Here is a 17,150-nt window from a genome sequence, read left to right on the forward strand (position 1 = left end):
ATGATGAGATCAGCCAGAGATGCAAGCACCACCTCTCCCCAACCATGTGCCCTAACTGGTACTCAGCGGTAGAAATGGAAATTATAAGACAGTGTCTCTTTTTCTGCTGATTCTTCTCTCAGACTGAGATTCTCTTTTATGAACGGCTTTGGTGGAAGTTCAGGCTGTGTGAGGAGGTGTAACAGCAAGGGTACTAGGAGCTGGATGGAGGCCTTTTAAAAGTTGTTCTCTCTCCCTTCAGGTTTAGTGGGGTTTTGTGCAGTGCATAAATACTAGGACTAAGAGCTCCCAGTGTTCAGATTTGCACTGGGGAAGGATCCTCTGTTGCTCACCGGGCCTGGATTGGCAGGCAGGGCTAAGGGAGCAGTAGGATACTGGGGAATCTCTTTCTTCTCCTGCAGACTCTGTGGGCCTGACAGCAGAGACAGTACCCTGTGAACAGTAGGGGCTCAGAGAGCATCTGGAAATCGCATGGCTTTCCCACCCTCCATGACATCATGGTCTCTGATGTGTCTGTTCCTGTTATTTTAATTTTATCTCTTCAAGACAAGGTCTCACTCTGTCATCCAGACTGTAGTACGGTGGTGCAGTCTCACTGCAGCCTCAACTTCCCAGGCTTAGGTGATCCTCCCACCTCAGTTTCTTGTGTAGCTAGGACTACAGGCACACAGCACCACACCTGGCTATTATTTGTGTGTGTGTGTGTGTGTGTGTATTTTTTTTTTTTTTTTTTTTGTAGAGATGGAGTTTCACCATGTTGCCCAGGCTGGTCTCAAGCTTCTGGGCTCAGGTGATCCACCTGCTTGAGCCTCCAAAAATGCTGGAATTCCAGGCGTGAGCCACTGTGCCCTGACTTGTCTGTCCTTCTGCATCTGCACTTCACTCCTAGAGGACCATCCTCCCCCTCCTCCCACCAGTTCGGACTGAGCCCAGTCACCCTCTTCTTCTCCAGCCTCCCTGACTTACCCTGGCTGCATCTGAGTAAATGGCTTGTTTGACATCTTTCATCAGAAGCCTTTCTACACATCTCATTGAACTCCTGTTAATCACTGCATTTCTTACAGAGTCCCACCAGACTCTAAAAAAACACTCCATGATAGAATGATGTTTTTAGCATTTTATCCTCAGCATCTAAGCCTGATGTACTGAGCTATTTAATAAATGATGATAAAATAAATAAATAACGTATGGGTAGATGGATGGAGGAATAGATGGATGAAAGAATAAATGATGAAGAATGCTGCTAGCATATACTGAAAGCCAAATGAGTCTGTGACTGAAAAGGAAGCATAGATAGGACATACTATCCATATCCTCAAAAAAAGCCTGAGAAAACTCACAGAAGGGAAACATCTTTTAAACTCTATCCACCTCCCAGCACTCTCACTGCAGCTCCTCCTCATAGAGCCCAAACATCCACCAGAGCCGCTTGTAAAACAGAATCTTGGAGACCAGGATTAGCAGGAAAAAAAGAGATGCCATCTTACACTCTCCAGTCCCACTACTTGAGTGCTAGTTAGAGACCTCATGGTGGGGGATAGCTCAGTTCATACTTGCTTCTCTGACTGACCTCATCACAAAATTATTGTCACTAGTACACAGTCCCCACAACAATCCTCTGTCTGGTTATGTCAAGATTAGCACCTACAAATCCAAAATAGCATCTGACGTGACTTTCTATTTACAGAAGGGCATATGGGATGTGTTAATAACACCCTCAGTAGAGCCTTGGATGCTGAGGACAGGCTTAACAGCCAAGCACTGAAAGGGATGATGACTGCCCTAGGGGACTCAAAAGGGAATTCCAGAAGCTTCTTATGATAAAGCCTCAAAACCACCAGATCTGCTGCTGCCAGAACTAAAAATAATTTGGTCTAGTTGGGAAAACATTGGTCTGGAAGTTGGATGGCATGGGGGCCCTCATTTTTTACTAACTGGCTTAGTGTCCTTGGAGGCACTGTGAGCTTCTCTGAATGTCTATGCTGTCTTCTATGCATTGTGGATAATGGATGGAGTAGCACTCCTTTCACCATGGGGTAAATAGATGTCCCAAAAATGATGACGTCCATGAAAGGACTGGATGAACATCCAGCCCTAATCCCAGAAGAGAGAGAAAGGGAGAGTTGTGATAAGAAAGCAGCTGCAGTCTGGGCACGGTGGCTCACACCTGTAATCTCAGTACTTTGGGAGGCCAAGGCAGATGGATCACGAGGTCAGGAGTTCGAGACTAGCCTGACCAACATGGTGAAACCCTATCTCTACTAAAAAAAAATACAAAAAATTAGCCAGGCATGGTGGTGGGCACGTGTAATCCCAGCTACTCGGGAGGCTGAGGCCAGAGAATTACTTGAACCCGGGAGATGGAGGTTGCAGTGAGCCAAGATCGTGCCATTGCACTCTAGCCTGGCCAACAGAGCAAGACATCTCTAAATAATAAATAAATAAATAAATAAATAAATAAATAGCCACATTGAAAATGCTTCCCAGTTGTCTGTGTAGCAGGAATAAAATCCTCCTGCACTCAAACCTTTGGTGGTCAGGGAGTGGCTTTTGGTGAGAAGGTAATTCCCTTTGTTCTGCTGCCTTCTAATTTGCTATAAATTAGTCAGCCGTGTTCTCTCCTTGTCTACTTGACCTCTGACTCTGTGGCCCATGACTGCCTCATTCATGGTTAATGCAAGGAAGGGCCCAGCAGCCAGAAATGTGAACAGCTATTCTCACACATGGGAGGTTACCTACACCAGGATAAATAAACATGGTTGCCTTCCCTCTTTTAGAATAGTCATTTTGTTCTTCTTTAAGATTTGAAAATACAGTAAGGCAGGTCCCAGAATAACATTGTTTCTTTCAACATTGCTTTGTCATCACATTGGTGAGAAAAAAAAAATTCAATTCCTGTCTGGAGCCACTGTCTGTGTGGAATTTGCATGTTCTCCCACATGGATTTTCTCCAGGTACTCCAGCTTCCTCCCACATCCCAAAGATGTGCTCATTCCTTGGTATGTCTGCATGGTTCCAGTCTTAACGAGTGTGACTGTGTGTGTGAATATGCCCGGTGATGGAATGGCCTTTTCCCCAGGATCCCCAGCTTGAACTCTGAGCTGCCAGGATGGGCTCCAGCCACCCAAAACTCTGAGTTGGAAGAAGCAGATTGGAAAATGAAGGAATAATAAACAAAAAATATTATCAAATAAAAGTTCTTGAAGTCTACAATAATCATACAGGTGCATGATAATAAACAATGCTGCATGAAAGCATTCGGCGAGCCCACTGTATTTGTTGTTGGGTTTCTTTGAATTGCACGGTGGTAGGAGGTGCTTCTTTTTTTTTTTTTTTTAATTGCTTTTTAGGTTTTGGGGTACATATGATGAACATGCAAGATTGTTGCATAGGTACACACATGGCAGTGTGCTTTGCTGCCTTCCGTCCCCTCACCTGTATCTGTCATTTCTCCCCATGCTATCTCTTCCCACCTCCCCACCCCCCTGCCCCTCCCCTATTTCCCCCCAACAGACCCCAGTGTGTAGAGCTCCCCTCCCTGTGTCCATGTGTTCTCATTGTTCAACACCCGCCTATGAGCGAGAATATACGGTGTTTGATTTTCTGCTCTTGTGTCAGTTTGCTGAGAATGATGGTTTCCAGGTTCATCCATGTCCCTACAAAGGACGTGAACTCATCGTTTTTGATGGCTGCATAATATTCCATGGTGTACATTTTCCCTATCCACTCTATCATCGTTGGGCATTTGGGTTGGTTCCAGGTCTTTGCTATTGTAAACAGTGCTGCAATGAATTTTTGCTTTTAAACATTTATTCCTTGCTTTAACCCACCACCACTATGATTGCTATCACTCACTGATTTGCCAAACATTGGGTAAATAATTCTCTCACTTGTTTTTATTAACTTCCTGAAATGTATGTATAGCTCACATTTATTTTCATATTTACCATTAGAAGCATTCTGGTCTTTATTTAGAAGTTTGATGATGTTTTTGTGACCAGAACTATGTCATAAGAATTTAAATAAATCTTATTTATATCAATTAGCCTAAGGTAAAATTGGCTTACTTATATGTTGTTTTGCTTAAAGTCAGTTTCCAAGAACGTATAGATAATGTTAAAGGAGGGTTTATTGTATAATTAAACAGTATTTATTGAGCTCTGACTACAAGCTAGTCTGTGTTAATATTTATTTATATTCTTTCATTTACTACCCATAATAATTCAGTGAAAATGTTACTGGAAAGGGGTTCCAATCCAGACCCCAAGAGAACGTTTTTGGATCTCATGCAACAAAGAATTCCAGGCGAGTCCATGGGGTAAAGTGAAAGCAAGTTTATTAAGAAGGTAAAGGAATAAAGGAATAGCTACTCCATTGGCAGAGCAGCCCCAAGGGCCGCTGATTGCCTATTTTTATGGTTATTTCTTGATTATATGCTAAACAGAGTGTAGATTATTCAGGAGTTTTCTGGGAAAGAAGTCAGCAATTTCCAGAAACCTAAGGGTTCTTCCCTTTCTTAGACCACATAAAGTAACTCCCTGATGCTGCCCTGGCATTTATAAGCTGTCTTGGTGCTGGTGGGAGAGTATTTTAGCACGCTAGTGCATTATAATTAGCATATAATGAGCAGTGAGCATGACCAAGGTCACCACCTTGGTTTTGGTGAGATTTAGCTGCCTTCTTTATCTCATGCTGTTTTATCAGCAAGGTCTCTGTGACCTATTATCTTATGCTGATCTCCTGTCTCATCCTGTGACTCAGAATTCCTAACCTCCTGCTAACGCAGCCCAGTAGGTTTCAGTACTTTTGTGTCACACAATTTTATTATTTAAAATCAAAGAGCTTAGCATCAGATTTACCTGGGCTATAGTAGTATTTTTACCATTTACCCATGGCCAAGTGTGTATGACAATCCCTACTTCACGGGATTATCATGAGGATGAAATTAAATGAGACAATTTATGTAATATTTTTTGTACATAGGAGGCACTCAAAAACTAAAAGTGACCATTTCTCCTCCCACCTCTGAATTCATGCTCATTATTCTGAAATTGCAGTGTGGTGTATATAGACGTAGAAGAGAGCTCTTGGATCAGTAAAGCCAGGATCCAAACTCCACCTCTGCTTTCCACCAGCTGTGTGACCTTGGGCAAATATCCTAGTCTCTCTGAACCTCACTTTCTTTTTCCATAAAAGGAAAGTACTAATACTACTTTGCAAGAATGCTGTGAGGTTTACAAATAGCATATGCCAAGTGTCTGGCACATGATAGGTGCAAAATAAATGGTTTTGCTTATCCTTAGATAAAATGACTTTTGTTCTATGAAAAGGAGCTAATGATTAGGTTTTATGAAAATGCTTTATTTCAAATACCTAGAGGCTTACCTGGGTTTCATTTTATGGTTGTCTCATCTGACCATTTTTAAGCCGTGGTTGGATCTTGTGGAAATGTTTAGAGCTCTTTTTTGAAGCCAATGTAAACAAAGGTACCTATCAGCTGTCACAGCCACTATTCCATCTGCAGGGGCACCCCTGGCATAACTGTGGCCCAGCTTCACCCTGAAGTCTTGGAAAGGTTACGTGATTCAGACAGATGTAGTAGGCATGAGATTACAGGCCAAGAGGAAGAGGTCGGGGCTGTGGGCAGTGTATTTGACAGGCTCATACACTGCAAGCCTTGTTCCAGGTCCCTTACAAAGCACCTCTTTAGGATGAAAACAAGATGTTCTTTGTAAATAAAAGTTCATGCATTTGAGTAATGAAGTCATTTTCCAGCACTGCAGTGAAACATATTCTTCGCCCAAGCCCTCTGGGTGAAGACTGTAGGGAGGAAGAGGGGTGGTCAGTGAATCTCAGGAGAAGCTATTAGCGCAAAGAGTGCAACAGTCTATCCCTAGAAAAAGACAAGAAACCTTGCTGAAGAAAGTGGGCACCCTGACCCTCTGCCTTCAGAGATCCTATACTTCTGGCTCCTGCCCTGGAATCCCTTTTCCACCCACTTTCCTGCAAACTAGCTGGGGGTGGGGAGGGGGCGCAGAAAAAGTCTATGTAAATATAGATAAGATATCCGGCACCTTGACTACATAAATGAGAGCGGTGAGGAAGCGGTCACAAAAGCTGAATATTCATGTGGAGCTCTTGGAGGGGCTCCAAACTGAGAGGGGAGGGGAGGCCGCGGGGAAAGGCGGACCTCCTAGTCTGAAAAGCCAAGTTAGGTGGGAGGGCCTGGGAGTGGAAGGTGAAAAGGGAGTGGTGAGAATGAATGTGAGAAGGCAGCCGGGACAGCGCAGTCCTCAGTCCCGAACAGCCAGGGAGCGGAGGTGGCCTGGCGCTGGCGGGGCTCACCCGCATCCGTCTGCCTTTTAATGCCGAACTGTAAGCTCCGTCCGTCTGTAGGTTTTTGAGCCAGAACCTCTGCGGGGAGGGAGAAAAAGTGAAAGAGGGAGCGGGAGAGAGGGGGGAGAAGGGAAGACAGAGAGAGAGAGAGGCTGGGACTCTCCCTTACGCCCGCACTTTCCCTTTTTCCCCCAAGCTGCTGGTTGCGCTGCCACCTCCGGATACTGCACTCGGAGAGGAGGGAAGATAAGCGCCGCACCGCGCGGGGCACCCACGGAGACCCACAGCGCCCGAGCCCTGGAAGAGCCCCGCTGGATGTCAGCGGAGAGATGGCTTTGAGCTCAGCCTGGCGCTGGGTCCTGCCTCTGGGGCTCCTCTGGGGCGCTGCCTGCTCCCGCGCCGCGTCCGGGGACGACCACGCTTTTCCTTTGGACATCGAAGGGAGCTCAGCGGTTGGCAGGCAGGACCCGCCTGAGACGAGCGAGCCCCGCGTGGCTCTGGGACGCCTGCCGCCTGCGGCTGAGGTACAGTGTCTGTCGTGGCCACCGTGCTGGGCACCTGCGCCCCGCGGGCCGCGCCACGCTCGTCCTTCTCTCTCTCTCAGCCTCTTTCCCTACTGCCTAGAGAGTTTCACCTGGGCTGGGTCAGTTCAGAAACTTGAAGTAAAGAGTTTTCCTTTGTACGTTGCGTTTGGATGTTGAGAGTTGAAAGCTGAGGCTCGGAATGTGTCTGCTCAAACCGGCGGGGGTGCATGTGTTGGTGCCCTGAGTCCCTCTGCTAGACCCTCACCTGGGACTGCAGCAACACATCGGTGACTTCTGCCACTTGCGTGTCCCAATAGTCATCTTGTCAAGCCACAGCGCTTAACGTGTGTGCCCTGTCACTGGCTTCCTGCTCCTCTGTGCTGTTAGGGCCGTAGGAACACTACCGCAGGATCTTTTTTGTCTCATATTAGACAAGAAGTCTTTTGCAGCAGGGAAAGTGAGGGGGTGAGTGAGAGTGGCTGGTCATGAAAGAAGCTGTTAGCTGAGAGGATACCTTAAATAGAAACGAGCCTTTATATTCCAGAAGCAAGATGTTTCCATTAAAATCAAGCCTCGGGGTATGCTATTGATAATATGTGTATTCAAAGAGCTGCTATTTGAATGCCTTACAATAGCTTTTAAGTTGAAAGTAAAACCGAAACGTAGAGATCTGGTGAAGGAGAATGAATCCAGAACAAGTGATTTAAGAGACCCCTTGAACTGAAACAGACAACAGCGTGTCTTTTACATGGGAGATGCCAGCAAGGGGGAAAATGAAGTCACCTAAGTTCATGGGAAAGGAAGGAGCAATTGACCTAACAAAACAAACACCACACTCTATAGCTATGGTTACAGCAACCCTACAACTAAAACAGTTATGTGGAGTGACACCATTTCTAACATCACTGATGCATGGGTTTTTGCTATGAATTCTGTTAGTACAGTTATAGTTATTAATTAGCGATGATTAAAAATAAGGTGCATGAACGTGATCCTTTTTCAGAGTAAGCCCTACCCACGTTCCCCTAAAAAGAGAGAGAGAAGACAACGTCAGAATATACCAAGCTCTCACTGTGTTATAAAATGTAGCTTCCATGAGAAACAGGGAGCATGGCTTCTGGTCAACTTCATACCCAGAGACTTGGGGAGAAGCCAGACCAGGAGGGAATTCAGGCAATGGGAGGGTTTGCTTCTCTACAGGCTTGCAATTAACCCCAGGGAAGCATTATCTCCACCTGTTGCTTTGAGCTTGGAAAGTCCCTGAATGAAATGCTTAAGAGTAAGATTGGCAGATAAATTGCAGGTCACTCAATTAAATGTGAATTTCCAGTAAATAATGAGTGAATTATTGTCACAGCCGAAATACTGCAGAGGACATATTTATACTAAAATTAGTTTTCATTGTTCATCTGAAATTCAAATTTATCTGGGCATCCCTTATTTATATCCATTATATCTAAAGAGACAAGCTATATGCAGCTGTTTTTTATAACTCTCATCCCACAAAAAATTAGGAAAGTAATTTTTGAGTTTTAGAGAAACTTAATGTTGAGACCCTAGGAAATTTCTTATGTGCTCATATGTTTGGTGAAATAATAGGAAAACAGGACAGCAAAGTGTTTTAGATTGTAGGATTTCAGTCTAATGGTCCCAAGTTGAAATTTCAAGCTCTTTGACCTTAGGCAAGTTACAGATGCAGATGAAGATTGCAGATAAACTGAAACTGACACCATTTATTGATGTCTGCTTTATATTTCACACTGTTATTGTAATGAAATTAGATAAAATAGAGCAGTTAGTACAGTGCTTGACATGGTATAAATGCTTTGTGTATGCCAAGATTTGTTATAATCGTTACTATTAAAAATGTGGATGATTAGGTTAAAAGAAACCCTTATCTGAGAATATTCCTTAGAACCTTGTGTTTATGGTTTTCTTTTACTTAATGTTATTATATCTGTTTGTCTATATTCTTCCAACTGGAAAAAAAATGTCATGTACTGAGTTAAATTTGTAATACTGTCAGAGTTTAATAGGTTCAGAATGCCAGTGGAGGCCTTCGGTTTTGAAAAACAGAAAAAAGATATTAGTCATTCCAGGAAGGTCAAAGTATGTGGTGTAGAAAGGGTGGGACTGAGGTAATTATATTCCCACTGCATAGTTTCACATAAAGCCCCCAGTTAGCCTGCGGTCCCATGGCAATCCCAACGCCCCACCGTTAGGTTTCTCATGCTCTTTATAGCCAGTAAGCAGACCTTAAACCAAATACATTCCGGAGACTTAATAACATGAGGCAAACACTTCACTGGATTGGCTCAGGAGATTTCATTTATGTATACATGGAGAGAGAAGGAGAACATGGACACATTATTCATGGGAGAGGTTTAACATGTGGATTGGAGGATATTCTAAAAACACATTCTCTTTACTTGGATTTATATGAATGGTTATTCTGCAATTCTCCTTCAGAGGGAAGGAAGATAAATACTAAAGCAAGCATGTAGCAGTGGAAGGTGCTTGGCTGAAGGCCTTCCTGAGGTTCTCCTAAGCTCCTCAATAGCCCAGCTTGTGTGCTCTCCATCCCTGAGTACTCAATCCAAGACATGAACTCTGGCATGCTGTGTTGCTCCATGTGAGCTGGGGAACACATACATGAAATGCACGCAGAATAAAAGGATAGAGATTGTTGGCTGACCAAGAAGGAAGTCTCCTCTTTTCCTTGTAAAACAAGCCCAAGCTTCCCCCAGGATGCAAAGTATTTGAAAAGAGGAGCACCTGTGGGTAACTCCATACTAGTTGTGGGGAGGATGTTCGCACCTTTGCTTCTTGACAAGCAATCTACTGAGTCCATTATTGCTGAGTTTATAGTGAGTACAGTGATTCTCAACAGGTGATTCCCAAAAGGGGAGACTGGGCAGTTTCAATCATGTTTATCTATTCTAATATGTCACATTTAGGAAAAGAAAGTCCATTCATTCCGCCATACACACTATAGCAAGAAAAACTAAGCCGAAGTCTTCTTGACTAACATAAATATGGTAGATACGCAAAAGAACTGGAGCGGAGGTAGGAAGGAAGTTGGGAACACCCCCACAAAAAGCCAGTATCAGAATGTCCTTGGGAAGAGTGAGATTCTTGTCCGTCAAAAAGAAGTAGGAAACAATCAAGATCAAGAACACAAGGTTGTACACTGTGTGGCTGGAAAGAAGCCACACGGAGACTCGGAGACATTGAGAAGTCAAGGACTATGCTGACAGGGCATAGTGGAAGGTGATGGAGGAGGTGACAGTGATATTACTGGCTTTTACAGATAAATGACAGAATAAGGGATACAACTGACAACTTTGAGTAATGCCCCTCAGAGGGGAAAAGAGGAATTTCTCTCCTAGAATCCTCAGTTTTGCTATTGTTGTCATTATTGCTGTGTTAACTTCACTCCGAGAAGATCAGTGCCCATGAACGTACCCTACACTGGAAAAACTGACTTGCTAAAAAAAAAAAAAAAAACTATAAAGCAGACTAACTCTGAGGGACTTTTCCTCTTGACTCCTTTCCTTGTTGCTGTGTGCCCCCATGTCCCAATGCATTGTTAGACTCCTACCATTAAAAGATTGCAGAATGTTTAATAAAAATACTTTAGATCTCTTTCACCATCTGCTTTCTTTTTTCTTATCTTGGTCACTTGCTTTGAAAAAGGTCCCAGAAGATCACACTAAGACCCCCAGTCACTAGCCTGGGGTATCACTCTATACTGCTGTTCTAACAATTCAATTAGGTAATCTCAACCCCCTACATGCAGTCATTATGTCATTCATTTATTCATCCAACAAGCTGGTTTGGGGCTTTATCTCAAACAAAGCAATAAAATAGGCACAAGGAGGAATAGAAATAAGGTAGAGTCTCATATTTGCCCTCAGGAGTGAGCAACTTAAGAGAGAGAAAAAATACATATATGGCCATTATATAAAGCACAATGTACTAACATTCTATGGGAGTGGCTACAAGGCAAGTGCCATGGAGGTAATGTGAAAAAGTATTATTCCTGAGCTAGACTAGTAGAGCCCAGAACTTATTTCCCAAATACCAAAATAGGCTTCAAAAACGTTATTTTAAAGAATTGGAATATACCTGTGGTGGTAATAGCAATAATAGTATGGCTCATAGCTGACACTCGTTAGTGCTTACCACGTACCAGACACTGACCTGAGCACTTTTCATGAGTTATTTCTAGTAACTTTCATGACAAATCAATGTGACTGGTATCATTGTCTCATTTGATACACATAGAAACCAAGGCACAGAGCATTTGCCCAGGCCCCTACTTGTAAGTGGCACAGCTAGGAAGGAGTTTATAAAAGCAGTTCAACTGTGCAAAAGTAGCTAGGAAGAGGTGATTAGGTAAACAGAAGTATATATTGGAATACTTCTAGTCAAAGTTTGGGGAATTTCTTAAAATGAAGAAATATATAATGCAATTTAGAGATCATTTTTGCAGTGCTTGTTAGATGAGTAGCATACATTGCAAAAAGTTAAGATAAATTCCCTTCCCCAGCAAGTCTTATAACTACTTTTTTAAACCACTCACTTAAGAAAGAAAAAAACTAACACTTGTTGACTTCTACTATGTCCGGTCAACCTACATGTATTATCTTATTTAATACTAGTAAAAATTGGACCCATTTTACAAATGAGTTCACTAAAGTTTAAAGGTGGTAAGTACCTTAACCAAATTTCCAAACGCCATTCTGTATACCAGTGAGTCTCCCTGATAGAGCTCTTTTTTCCAACTATAGAGTCTTCTTATAATATTTTCCCTTTATAATCATATTCTAGTGTGTGTCCTCCACATGATGCTACAGTCTATCTTAAAAGCTCTTGATTTAGATTAATAAGTAAGACATTCAAAACAGTATTGAATATGATAGACCTATGGAATACCTGGTCTATCTTATAGAATTTATTATAAAATTGCTAAAAAAAAAAAAAAAAAAAAAAAAAAAAAAAAAAATCCATTCCCTTTTGTTCAAGAGTTCTCTAATTTAACCAGAGGAAGTTTTTCTTTTAATGTGATAAAATAAATATAACAGAAACTCCATCATTTGAACTATTTTTTTTTTTTTTTTTTTTTTTTTTTTTTGAGACGGAGTTTCACTCTTGTTACCCAGGCTGGAGTGCAATGGCGAAAACTCAGCTCACCGCGACCTCCGCCTCCTGGGTTCAGGCAATTCTCCTGCCTCAGCCTCCTGAGTAGCTGGGATTACAGGCATGCGCCACCATGGCCAGCTAATTTTTTTTTTTTTTTTTTTTTTTTTTTTTTTGAGACGGAGTTTCGCTCTTGTTACCCAGGCTGGAGTGCAATGGCGCGATCTCGGCTCACTGCAACCTCCGCCTCCTGGGCTCAGGCAATTCTCCTGCCTCAGCCTCCTAAGTGGCTGGGATTACAGGCACGCGCCACCACGCCCAGCTAGTTTTTTGTATTTTTAGTAGAGACGGGGTTTCACTATGTTGACCAGGATGGTCTCGATCTCTCGACCTCGTGATCCACCCGCCTCGGCCTCCCAAAGTGCTGGGATTACAGGCTTGAGCCACCGCGCCCGGCTGAACTATTTTTAAAGGCACGTTTAAGTGGCATTGACTACACTAATGTTGTTATAAAACCATCACCACCATCCTTTTTCATTTTCCCAAACTGAAACCCATTAAACAATAACTTCCGATTAACTCCTTCCCCTAGCCCCTGACAACCACGATTCTACCCTGTCTTTATGAATTTAACTACTTTAAGTACTCCATATACATAGTCATACAATACTTACCCTTTTGTGCCTGGCTTATTTCATTAAGCATAATGTCTTTGAGGCTCATCCATGTTGTAATATGTGTCAGAATTGCATTCCTTTTTAAAATTGAATGATATTCTGTTTATAAGTATGCTATATTTTGTCCATTCATTTGTTGATGGGCATTTGGATTGTTTCTACCTTTCAGCTACTGTGAATAATGCTGCTCTGAATATTGCTGTACAAGCATCTGTTTGAGTTCTTGCTTTCAGGTTTTCTTGGGCATATACCTAGAAGTGGAACCGCTGGATCATATGGTACAGAGAAAGTTTTAAAACTCAGCATCTGATAGGGTCCAGGTAAAAGAGAATTGAGTGAATCTAGCCTAGTAAAGAAACATATCCTGTGAGTGGTGGGCCTCAATAACGGGAGAAGAGAGAATGCCTCTTCCAGAGTGGCAGCCACTTCTCAGCATTACATCTTCTGGTTTTGTTTTGTCTTTTTCAAAGGAAGACAGAATTTGGATTCATAAGTGAAACTGCTGACTCAAATGTTTTTTAATTCCCTGTAGGCTTAGTACATCTGAGGGCCGGATTCAGCCCAAGGATAATTTATTTGCAGCCTCTGCTTTACAATATTTTGAAGTTCAGCTTTCATTACAGGCAAAATATGGGCTTACAACCAGACAGATGTGATGTGAATCCAGCTCCACAACTTTCTAGCTGTTTGACTTTGGGCAAATTTGACCATCTTTTAGATACTCAGTTCCTTTGATTATAAAATAAATAGAAATACACTTGCTTGCAAAATTGTCGTGAAATTTAAATGAAATAATATATGTAAGCTGCCTACCACAAAGTCAGCCCGCATTTCTCTGTCTTGTCTTTCCTTTCTCTCCCTCATTTTTCCACTCTCTGCTTCTATCTTCAGGTAAAGTTTTATACTCTCTTGTTAGAAGTATTTTGTTATAAAGATCTTTACTTATTCCATAAATTTGAGTACTTTTAACTTTTGCTTAAAATTTGCTGATTATCCAACATTGAAGGAGGCTGTTGTTTAGTTTTTATAATCATTGTGTCTTTCATGATTCTTTAAACAGCCTTTCCCCAGCAACAGGAGGATCTGAGCAGTTAAGAGAAATGAGTGAGCTTTTCTAAACCACTAAAAAAGCTAAAGAAACAAACAAACAGCAGCCAGGCACAGTGGCTTATGCCTGTAATCCCAGCACTTTGGGAGGCCGAGGCAGGTGGATCACAAGGTCAGGAGTTCAAGACCAGCCTGGCCAAGATGGTGAAACCCCATCTCTACTCAAAATACAAAAAAAATTAGCTGGGTACGATGACAGGTGCCTCTAATCCCAGCTGAGGGATTACAGGGAAACTCAGGAGGCTGAGGCAGAGAATTGCTTGAACCCAGGAGGTGGAAATTGCAGTGAGCAGAGATCATGCCACTGCACTCCGGCCTGGGTTACAGAGCAAGACTCTGTCCCCTACCAAAAAAGAAAGAGAAAACCCAACAGCTTTGATATGACAAGGACAGTATCTTTTTTCCCCTAATAATTAAATTCTTAAATCTGACTTTTCACAGTTTCTTGAAATAAAGATGCCAAAAACACTCCCCTATTTTGGTTTTTTTTCTGGCTTATCATAACCATATAAATATAATGATGGCCAGACATAATTTTGAGAGCTTTGATTGGTTAACAGCCATTAAAACCAGATTGCTAGCATATGCTTTGAGTTCTGAACCTTAGCATTTCTGAACAATCAGTTATTTTCTAAAATCTAGTCTATTGAGGCAAAGTGACCATATAGAAGAATATTTAAATACCTACTCATATTTGCAAAAGAACAGCATTCTTTTTTCAACTGTTTTTCTTTTCTGCTCTTGGTGTGGTAAAGTTAAATTCTGGGAAATGGTTTACTAAAGGGAAGTTAAACCACAGATGTTTGTAATTCCAGCTTAAGTTTCCCATCAAAGCCTTAATGAAATTCAGCTGCCAGCAGTTCGGCCCTGAATCTGAGTCTTTTTATCATGAGAAACTTGGGGCGGAAACATTCTGAAGCTGAATGATAGTGGGAAAATTTCCATATTCAGCCCAAATCTTCCCCATAAAGAAAAAAATATATAAACAAATTCTGTTAAAAATAGGAGGAGAGATGGGTGGATATAATTTAAGTAATATGCAAAATGACCTTCTTTTCATTCCCAGGACTTTCTTAGTTTTTATGTTGCATTTTGGTGGAGGCTGGAGATCTGTGTTTACCTAAATGGAGTGAAGTCTACACATTTTTTACTTCATGAGAACTAATGAGTTAGAGAAATCCCGTAACCTTAACAGCTGCATTAGTACAAGTCTTTTGCAGACTAGACCAGTATTCCTGTACTCTGTGGCTAAAAGGGCCCCTGAGCATGAGGCAGACTTTGCATATTAATATTTATTTTGAAATTATGCCATTTTGGAGTAGAATGATTGCTTCAAAGGAAATCAAGGACTCTAGGGATGAAAGGTACCATCACTAAAACTTGCCTTACACACATGACTATTACATGTACTGTTATCTATGTGCAAAGTGAATTGCAACATGGCATACTGAACTAAGCAGCACTAGAAAGCCAAATGTCAGTCCAAAGAAACATATGACATAGGCACCAGCAGAAGGGAAGAGAAATAAATGTCTAATGAGCCTCAGCCTCTGGGATGCTAGGGCTATAGAACCCTCTAGAATCACAGTAAAGAGCCACAACACAAATTCAGGGTCTGGGGCTGAAAACCCTGGCAAGCCTCTTCTCCCACAGCAGAGGTAGTCCAAGGTGCCTTTCAAGCTTCACGATTACATGTGTGTGTTTACCTTTGATGAACAGTGATACAGTTCGACAAGCTAAAGGTGTTACCTAAGTGTTACCTCTTTTCCTGCTGATCTGTCCTAGTCCTAGGTGGTTCTGTCAACCCCCAGGTCACAGATGAGATGCTAAACACCTGCTCTTTGGAGATTAAACAGTCTGAATATCTGAAGATGGGCTGCGGTTTCATTGTAGTGCATGAATAATTACCTCATTTTATATTGCTGTCTGCCATCGTTAATGCCAATAGACACCCTGAAATTCCATCCATAAGAGACCTGATGCCTCTGCTGCAGCACAAAATTCAGCATAAAGGAGATCTGTTTGAATGTAGAGTCAGTGGGTGGTTATTATTGGATACATAAATCTATTATACCTTGCAGCATAAGCCATGAAATCAAAGGAATCATAGGTCGTCAGATTTAGAAAGGAAGTTTAGAAATTCAACTCTCTCATTTTGTAGATGAGAAAACTAAACTGAGAAGAGAGGGGAGGTGGGGGTGCTTGACCCAGGGACACAAAGCCCATTAGCAGTAGTACGATCATCATGGGATGAACCCCAAAATTGGAGTTCAGCCTGGGAGAACACATGGGTTCTTGGCCTCACACAGGGAGGAATTGAAGAGTCAGCCAACAGAGTAAAGTGAAAGCAAGTTCATTATGAAAATAAAGGAATAAAGAGGTGCCTACTCTATAGACAAGCAGTCCTGAGGGCTGCTGGTTGGCTATTTTTATGGTTATTTTTGATCATATGCTAGACAAGGGATGGATTATTTATGAGTTTTCCAGGAAAGGAATGGGGAATTCTCAGAACCCTGAGTTTCTCCCCCTTTCAGAGCTTATAGGGTAACTTCCAGACGTTTCATGGCATTTGTAAACTGTCATGGTGCTGGTGGCATTTGTAAATTGTCATGCCACTGGTTTCTTTTGGTATGCTAATGTATTATAATTAGCATATAATGAGCAGTGAGGAAGACCAGATGTGCCTTTTAGTACCATCTTGGTTTTGGCAGGGTTTGGCTGGCTTCTTCACTGCATTCTGTTTTATCAGCGGGGTCTTTGTGACCTGCCATCTTGTGAAACCAGTCCTGCTGAACTCGTAGCTCACAAAGAACTGTGTCTTCTGACTTTTTGCCTTATGTTCTTTCCAATTGTTTTAATGGACTAAATCATCCTAGCTTTTTTTTTCTTTTTTTTTTTTTTTTTTTTGAGCGGAGTCTTGCTCTGTTGCCCAGGCTGGAGTGCAGTAGCATGATCTTGGCTCATTGTAACCCTCCTCCCGGATTCAAGTGATTTTCCTTCCTCAGCCTCCTGAATAGCTCGGATTACAGGTGCCCACCACCATGTCCAGCTAATTTTTGTATTTTTAGTAGAGACAGGGTTTCACCATGTTGGTCAGGCTGATCTGAAATTCCTGACCTCAGGCAGTCCACCCACCTGGGCCTCCAAAGTGCTGGGATTACAGGCGTGAGCCACAACATCCAGCTTCATTCTAGCTTTGAAACCTCTGATTATTACCTGAGCACATCTAGATATCTTACAAAAGATATCAGCTGCTAATATATTATTGTTCTTTTACTCTTTATTATTTCAGTTTATCCTTAAGTTGAGTCATCAGTAGGAGAGTCTCATGGAGCTGAGTAGAGCTAGACTGAGTCTGTAACTA

General features: G+C 42.1%; 1 protein-coding gene and 1 long non-coding RNA gene across 4 annotated transcripts in view; one reads left to right on the plus strand and one right to left on the minus strand.

Annotated features, from left to right (window-relative positions):
• The window catches only part of LOC104652645 (uncharacterized), a 75,659-nt gene that overhangs the window by 51,160 nt on the left and 7,349 nt on the right, over positions 1–17,150 (minus strand). The gene's annotated exons all lie outside the window — the stretch shown is intronic.
• LAMA4 (laminin subunit alpha 4) overlaps positions 6,252–17,150 on the plus strand; it is a 161,516-nt gene continuing 150,617 nt past the window's right edge. For 2 of the 3 annotated variants that reach the window (XM_074397586.1, XM_074397587.1), the window contains exons 1-2: positions 6,252–6,375; positions 6,533–6,860. In XM_074397586.1, the coding sequence (XP_074253687.1) occupies positions 6,666–6,860 (195 nt within the window). In that variant the 5' untranslated portion in view covers positions 6,252–6,375; positions 6,533–6,665. Of the gene's footprint in view, positions 6,393–6,532; positions 6,861–17,150 lie in introns of all 3 variants that reach the window. The other variant, XM_010346489.3, reaches the window with a different exon arrangement.

This window comes from Saimiri boliviensis, chromosome 4 (assembly GCF_048565385.1).
Source record: "Saimiri boliviensis isolate mSaiBol1 chromosome 4, mSaiBol1.pri, whole genome shotgun sequence".
Lineage (NCBI taxonomy): Eukaryota > Metazoa > Chordata > Mammalia > Primates > Cebidae > Saimiri > Saimiri boliviensis.